This window comes from Gavialis gangeticus, unplaced genomic scaffold, assembly GCF_001723915.1.
Source record: "Gavialis gangeticus isolate Ggan-Ray unplaced genomic scaffold, GavGan_comp1, whole genome shotgun sequence".
In the NCBI taxonomy this organism is placed as follows: domain Eukaryota; kingdom Metazoa; phylum Chordata; order Crocodylia; family Gavialidae; genus Gavialis; species Gavialis gangeticus.
In genome coordinates this window covers 22,279,806-22,288,142 of record NW_017729030.1, presented here as the reverse complement: position 1 = coordinate 22,288,142, position 8,337 = coordinate 22,279,806, and the positions used below count along the sequence as shown (strand labels likewise).

The 8,337-nt window shown below is 40.6% G+C and overlaps 1 protein-coding gene across 1 annotated transcript in view; it reads right to left on the bottom strand.

Moving 5' to 3' along the window:
* The window catches only part of LOC109301102 (bifunctional heparan sulfate N-deacetylase/N-sulfotransferase 3), a 176,865-nt gene that overhangs the window by 29,493 nt on the left and 139,035 nt on the right, over nt 1-8,337 (bottom strand). The window contains exon 8 of the mRNA XM_019522025.1: nt 3,258-3,440. Within this exon, the coding sequence (XP_019377570.1) occupies nt 3,258-3,440 (183 nt within the window). The remainder of the gene's footprint in view (nt 1-3,257; nt 3,441-8,337) is intronic.

The following is an 8,337-nucleotide window of genomic DNA, read 5'->3' as shown; positions in this document are numbered from 1 at the left end:
CGTTTATCTAATAGCTGATTGGATCAGCTTTAGACAAAAGTGTCAAAAAGCCCTACTAAAGCTCCCGATCCATACAGATGTTGCGGAGCCAGGTCAAAGTAACATGCTGCTTCTTCCAGTAAAGTGGGGTTTCATAGATTCCATAGACATTAGGGGCTGGAAGGGACCTTGTGACATTATCAAGTCCAGCCCCGCCCCTGCCATAGGCAGGAAGTCAGCTGGGATCAAGTGATCCCAACAAAAAAAGTATCCAGATGTTTTTTGAAAGAGTCTAGAGTAGGTGCTTGCACCACCTCTGAGGGAAATGGACCTAGAGGGCAGATTGGGACCAAGCTGTTCAGAATGAGGAACTTCTGGACTTCTAAAAGAGGCAAAATTCTAGGTGCTTGCATAACTTCATGGTCAAAGAGTGAGGATTGATGAGCAGAGAGGTTTGGTGAGTTTAATTAGGTAACAGCTGAGAAAGGCTTTTTGGAACACAATTTTGGATTTGGGTGCTTCAATTCTGCCTAAGTCCTATTTTAGGTACCCGAATCTTTTTTAGATTGAGCCCTTAGCCTCTTTTTAATGGAAGACTCTTGCTAGTGTACCCCTTCCCTGTGCCTGATCCCATTTAAGTGAATTTTTTGCAAATACAGGATTTAAAAGAAATGTCTTAATTCGGACACACTTAGTGATATGTACCTTATAGCAGGGGAAAACCAATAATCTTTTAGACTACAAAAGGATCATTCTGTATTCCACCACCCAAAATAATGAATATATTGCTAATGCAATTTGGTGACATGGATAGGAAAATTGTACATACTGTCAATAGCTATCATTTAGTGCAATTGAATTAAAGCAGTGGTAAACAACTTATTCATACTCAGATGAATTGCATACAAACTGAAAACTTTTCAGTAGTTGTTCAAAATTACAAGTAATTCTAAGTCTGTAGGTCTTTCAGGTACAGTTCAGTGAAAATATCTGAAATATATGCCCTGCTAGTTCTTTATATGAGCTGCTGTTTGGGTATTTTTCTGTTTCCTGATAGATGTTTAATGTCTGAAAGTAATAGCAGTGTGAATTTCAAGTTGAGCATTTAGTGGGAAAAATGTGTGTGTGAAAGCTTCAAAAGTGTTTCTCGTAGGTTACTTTAGTAGAGCTTGTTTATTAGAATATTTGGGGCATGCCAACCCAAAAGAAGAACCATCACAGTAAAGTGAATGAACTTATCAGGTGAGTGAATATTTAGACAAGCTTCAAAATATTTGAGCAGAAATTACTGTAGGACTTGCTGGAACCTGGATTGGTGCAGCCATTGATCAGTGCATACAGAAATCATCCGGAGACTTTTTAGCAGAATGAACCAAAGTAGGCCTCAGTAACAGCTTGAGCCATAGGCCTTGCTGTTTGTAAAGTGGACCATACATGGCCTAAGTTAAGACTATTAATTTTTAGAAACCTCAGAAGGTCAATGGAAGGAAAACAATGGATAAGTACAGGACACTAAAACAGGAAAGTTCACAATGTCTACTGAAGAATCAGATGTAAATGATATTACCTTAATACATTTAGTGATTGCTAGAACTAGGAGGTATATACTATAAACAAAATATTGTTTTGATTGATGTACAAAAGGAGGCCTGGGAACTCTGAATACTTTGCATTGAACTAGGGGCCCTACTTTATGCTGGTGCCATGGCTGAATGGGTATATGTTAGTGCCTGGTGTTGTCTGTGGACAATAAACCCTGAAGAGTCTTTATTACCAAGAACCTGAACCTATGAGCTCTTCATTACAGTTAACAAGGTCATTCGGAGCAGGAGGAGGACTACAGCATCAGAGAGAATCCTGACAGTGCATGTATGGACCATATTAGTTAGGGGAGCTTAATGTGACTGGTACTACTTCACCCCTGGCTATACCCGACTGAGCCCAACAATTATAATTTCAAATATAAAAATTTTCTATATTATAAAAAAAACTTAATGTGGAAATGTTGGGATTGTCACTGATATTGTGCAAAAAGAAACTGCACTCTTCACTAGTTCCTTCAGTTGTTTTTCTGTATTCTCAGGGCATTTATACACTTACCTTTTCATTCAGTGATGTGCTGGAGATCCACTGCTTCTGAGCAGACTTGATTAATTGAGTCTGCTCCACACGTGAGCTGATGTGCACTGTGCTGTGCCAGATGCAATTGTATAAGTGGCAAAATACATGTCAGCATGAAGAAAATGGCGGTGGTGCACCTTTGAACTAAAGCACCTCTGAGGTGTTTTAGTTTAAAAGCCTGCTGCCAACATTTTCTCTGCGCTGACACACATTTTGCCACTTATACAACTGCAAGTGTTGCAGCGCTGGGCGCTTTTCAAAGTGCCCAGCACTACAGTGCTTACATGTGCAAAAATGCCCCTTGTGACCATGTTTAATCATTAGGTGAGTCACTGAATAGCTATTAGTTCCAAGGTCGGTGGACTGCAGTATCTACTTGCTCACTTATAAGAAATCGATAATGGAGTTAACGCATTTGATAACCGTCAGTGAATAAAACCCAATACTGGTACTTTTCTCATTTGGCCATTTCTTCTGTATTACTTTCTAATTTATCTCATCTATTTCCAGGATGTTAACCACAATAATGTCAAGGTGCCAATGGCCATTTTTTCTCTTTCCATTTTGTAGGATGTGCACCTCTTCTACTCCACATGGCAAAGGAAGCAATTTCCTTAATGGCAAAACACCAACCATTTTCTTACAGGTATTTTAAATGCTTTGTTAGTCATGCAGTCAGTTACCCAAGCTATGGGTAAATGATGCAATAAAGATTTTACAGTATTTATAAAAATCAGGTGCAGTCAATAATAAAATGAGTTCACATGTTTTGGAAAGTGTATATAAATATGTTTAAATCAAGAAAAACTATTGTACATATATATCTGGATATGGATGCTTTGAAACAACACTACACAAGATGAACATCTGTGTGAATGCGATGTCCAACAAACATCACAGCACTTAACTGAAAGCTACAATATTTACAAGTGACCAGACGGGGCAGCTGGAACTACAACACTGAGCTATAATACCAGACAGTGGCTTACGGATTTGGAAGTTGATATCTGATGCCGTATGAAAGAAGGAGCAGCAGCAGCAGGCTAGTTTATGGAGCAAGCTATTAAGTATCATACTTTTATTGAATGGGTTGTTAAAAAAATTCTTTACAATTAATAGAAAATATTCTTTGTTCATCTCTTCTTTAACAACCCTACCTGCCAGAGAGGGTCCTTCTGCTCAGGGAAGAGCTCAAAGTATTTGTGAGCCAGCTGAATCGGAGGCAGAGTTTGCAGTTTCAGGTTCGTCCACGTCTGAACAAAGTTGGCCAGATTCACAAAGGTGTACAACCCCAAACGGTCATTCCCATAGTTGGACAAGTGTGTCATGAAGATACTGATCTTTAATAATAAAAAAAAATGGAAAGAAATAACACACTCTCATTGTGTCACTAGGTGGCACTCCAGACATATAATATATTTGCTTTTGTATGCTACCTTCATTTAGACCAAGAAGGGGTTTTGTTCACTTAAGGACAAATTCTGCCATTTTTTCATTGCATAAAACATCCCTCTTCAAATGAACTCAGTGAAATCAACATGACTATTTGTGAGTTAGAGTACTATTCACTGGGAACTGGTCTGGAAGAAAGTTGCCCATATTTTATTGAATTGTGTAATATTCACAGTACCTTTATTAGAGGTGTACAGACAGACAGAGGAGTGGGAAAATGGCATTACATATGAAATACATATGTAGTAGGAGCTGGAAGTAAACATTAAAGAGATGAACCCTATATTAAAGGAAGAGAGAATTGGTTTGAAATCAAGAGGATGTCTGATCTTTGTGTGTTAAAAATACTGTGATATTTATGTTGTTATTTAATGTTGTATGGCAGAGAACTAATCTGAAAAATATTGTGTATACCAACCAATAGTATCTTATACAAGATTTATAGATTGTAAGCTCTTCTTATGGCAGATAGAGTAATTAAATACCCTAAATTCTTGTTATTTGATGCAACAAATCTTTTGACAATGTCTACAGTAGACATATTACCTCACACACTGAACACAAGGTCGAATTAAATGTAGAAATGAGGAAAAGATATTTGCAGCAAGACAACATTTTCAATAGATTATACATGTCATATTTTCAATGAAAAGTTTTGCTCACTTTAATAACAGCTCATAAACTAGCCCATAGTTTGTTTTCTTAAAGCCCAAAATACACAGTTCTTATTCAGGCGAGTCTTCTCAGTCAGGATGCCCACATGATTCTGTGCAAAACCTCATAGGAGATGCAGAATTGGGTGCTCAGACACTATGTTGATGAGCACATTATGACTATATGGACAGGCAGCAAAGCACTGAATTCTCCAGACTGCTGCCATACAAAAATTAGTACACTGTTCCTGTTATACAAACTCTCAGGCTGATATTTTGTAACAAGTGAACATTCTGCTTCACAGTAAAATTTGTTTAATGAGTACCATTTTGTGCTACTTCTTGGCTTGCAATGCAACTTTGGACTTCATTTTATATGACTTCAGAAAGATAAGGAGGTTCACAAAGGGAGAATTTATCACGACGACTTCACTTTTAAGGCAGGACCTAATTTATTTTTTTATAAATGGGAATACTCCTGTTAGGCAAGACATAATTCACAGTTCTGCCAAATATGTAACCTTTTCAAGTTTTCTTTATTTTTGGTTCTGAAAACATGAGCAAACCAACAATAGGACTGTTGTTCTCAATAAAGATATAATTGGAATGTTTCCACAAAAAAGGTTAGCTTTCTTTCTTGGCAGCTTCTTTCTTTTCTACACCTGTTCTGACCTCTGACATTTATAATATGAGTTCACCTCCTAGCAATTCCTTACCTGCCAACAACTTCAGCACTGCACGGGAAGAAAAAAGGAAGAGAACTTCAAAAGGTTACCAGTTCAGGGGAAATATGTATTATTCTTTCCACTGCGGGGAATATCACTATAATTTTAAGAATGCTATAGAGGTGAGGTTAAAAAATAGATGGAATGTATCATAATAAATCATTTTCAATATATGAAGTATTGTCAATAAGAGGAAAAAAACATCACAGACTTCAATTCTCATTTTGCTATGATTCCTACTAGAGATACATTGTGAATAATTACTAGCAGCTAAAAAGAGTTGATCAAATACATATTTAAGTCTCAGATTACTAACTCGCTAAAGAACGTCATGTACATTATTACCAAATAAAGGATGAATATATATTCTTATGATGGAAAAAGTCTCCTTTATTTTTATACTAAATCCAGTACAGTAGAATCAGATATCTTCTCCAGGAAAATTTGAACCGCATTTTTCCTACTTCTGTAGATGTTCTGCATACAAATTCCTCTTAAAGTCATTGCCAATCCTACTGAGTGTATGAAGTTATAAAATAATGACTCCATCCTGTGCTACATTGTAAATAAAGGAAAATTTCTAATTCACCGATCTGCTTCTTGCACAGACCTGGGAGACTTCTGGCACTTGCTAAGGCACAGGTTATAGCAGCCTGTGGATAGCCTGAGCCTGCTTTCAGCTGCAAATAGTCCCTATAGCCTGTTCTGGCAGCTCAGTAACTGTAATCTAACTGTATTGGCCACAATCCCATTTTCCCTTGAACCAACCTGGCATGCATCATGTACCACGAGCTCCTAGGAGAGAAGTCCAGCCAGCTATGCCAACTCCACACCTGTCAGGGACTTCCCCCAATGTTAGGGGAAACCCCGAGGGCTGAGCTACAGAGGCTTTATAGCCAGTTTGAGAGATACCATCTGGTCCCCATTTCCTCCTTGTTCCAGCAAGGGAAAAGATGTGCACCAACCATTTTGGTTGCTTATTTTCCCTTTCATGCTGGTCCAGCTGCATAGAATAGCGTATTTTAGGACAGAGCTGAGACTCTGCCTTCTTCCTTCCCACAGACCTGTGCAGGACAGGAAAGTTCCTTCTGTGTTTCCATTCACAGGCATACATCTGATCTAATAACAAGCCACTGGGTTTTTTTGTCTTTCTTGTTGAGTTTTAATTGAGGCATTTCCCCCCCCTTGGCCACAATATTCTAAACTCCTGAGAAGCTCTTAACAAAGGAAAAATGCTTCATGTTCCTACCCTCACTAATAACTGCTGTGCTATTTAAAAATATCCTATTAAAATGTTGGTGTGTGTGTAGATGAAACGGGGGCCCTAAATTGAAGCGGTGGGTTTTAAAAAACACTGCTTCAATTTAGGGCTGATTAAATCCCTGTGTCGTGCACACACCCCGCTGGCTTACCTGACTCTTGGGCAGGGAGGGGAGGGTAAGCTTCTGGCAGGCGAAGCAGTCCCTGGGCGGTGGGGGGGTGGAGGGCCTGGTGCTTCCCTCCACAGCAGCTGCGCCCCCCCATTGGCAGCACCCGCCCACAGGCACCCAGCTTGGGCGGTCCCGGGGGGGAGCACTGCAGCCATTGAGGGAAGCACTGGGCCCCTGCGCACCTTAGGCAGGCAGGCAGGCTCTGGGGGCGGGGGGCAGGAATCAGGCTTGTTGCTTTTCTTGGGCAGAGCCTGCTTTCCTGGGCTTCTGCCAGGCTGCCTGCAGGGCTTCCTGCAGAGCCCCTGAGCTGCACAGAGCCTGGTGCTTCACTTCGAGGCTGTAGGAGCAGAAACTAAACCTCCTTGAAGGAGTTTTAGTTTGCTACACCCTAAGTCATTTAAGGCGCATTATGCCACTGGATTTCCTACAGCGGCTGGAATTAATGTGCAACGTGCTGCCGAGGTGTGCAAACACCGACACCATTAAAGCGGTGCAAAAGCATTTAGCCCACTTCAAAGTGTTGTGCACACACACCTCATTGCATCTACACATGGCCTTGTTCTCTCAAAAGGCCACAGCACTAACGGGGGACCATCCAATCATGATGACTTGTGGGATCTTGTGAGTTATGACATCCAGTAACTCACATTAATTCTTCAAGAATCTTGTCCCAATAACCTGGCACCCCAGGTTAATCCTAGGAACAGTGGCATAACAAAGGTAGGGGGACCAGGACAGCCACCCTGGGTGCTGACTTGTGGGGAAAGTAGGGGAATGAAAAAACCAGCCATGTGATCTTAGCTGCAGCGGTGGTGGTAACTGGAAATTACTGCTGCCCCCGTGTGTGGCAGCTGTCTTGGATGTCTGGCTGGGTCATTATGTCACTCACTATGAGATACAAACAGTCTCCCATATTTTCCATTCCTTCTTTTAAAAAGGAACAGCTCTGAATGGACTTCTATTTGCTTTAACTCGCACTCCAGTGTGTTGTCTTCAGTGAAAACAACTTATTTTATTCTACTATTTCAAACTCCATTATCTGAGCCATTTTCTCTACTTCAGTTCAAACAGGATAACCCTTCTTAGCCTTTCCTCATAAACAAACGATCATCTTGGCTGCACTTCATTGTGCACTCTCCACAGGACTTAATATCCTTTGTAACAGGCCAAAACAGAATACAGACAATTTTTTAAGTGATGGTTAGGGAGTAAACTTGGCCTCTGGGCAGCATTTCCTTTCTTGCTCCAACTCCTTTCTTGCTCCCACCCATCTCTGAGTCTCAGTAGCAAAGGTGCTCTCTGCTCTACTTTCTCACAAAGCCATCTGGGTAGCTCTATAATCAGCTCTTTTTGGCTTCTTGTTGGTATCTATGTTTTCCTTCCTCCACAGCACGTGAGTGACAAAAAGCACTTTCTCTGTTCTGCATGCTTTCCAAATCCTTAAGGAACCTGATCAGAAAACCCCTTTGGATTCTGAGGAAATATAGGAAAACAGAGCAAGTATCTAAGAGATACAGACTTATTTTTTAAAATTGTAATTCCAAACTTGCTTAGTTTGATGGAAATTCATTGTTATAGCATTTTTCCCAGGTTGGGTGCAACAGCTTGTAGATCAAATGCTGCAGTACAGAAGAAAACCCCCCACAAATCGCACACCGCTGGTTATGACATATCAACCCTCCCTCAAACCTGTATGGAAAATCCTCAAACAATTGCAACCCATACTAGAAAGAGACCTTGCTCTTAAAAAGATCTTCCCAGAGCCACCCATCCCGGCCTTCAAACAAGCACTGAACCTCGCTAACCTCATCACCAGAAGCAAACTTCCTCAGGCCCAGAACACACCAAATGGATCCAGACCATGCCATGACAAGAAATGCAAAATCTGCCAACACATCACCACCCCCACAATCACTACACCCCACAACAGAGCCATCAGCATTCCTGGATCTTACAGCTGCACCTCCAGAAATGTAA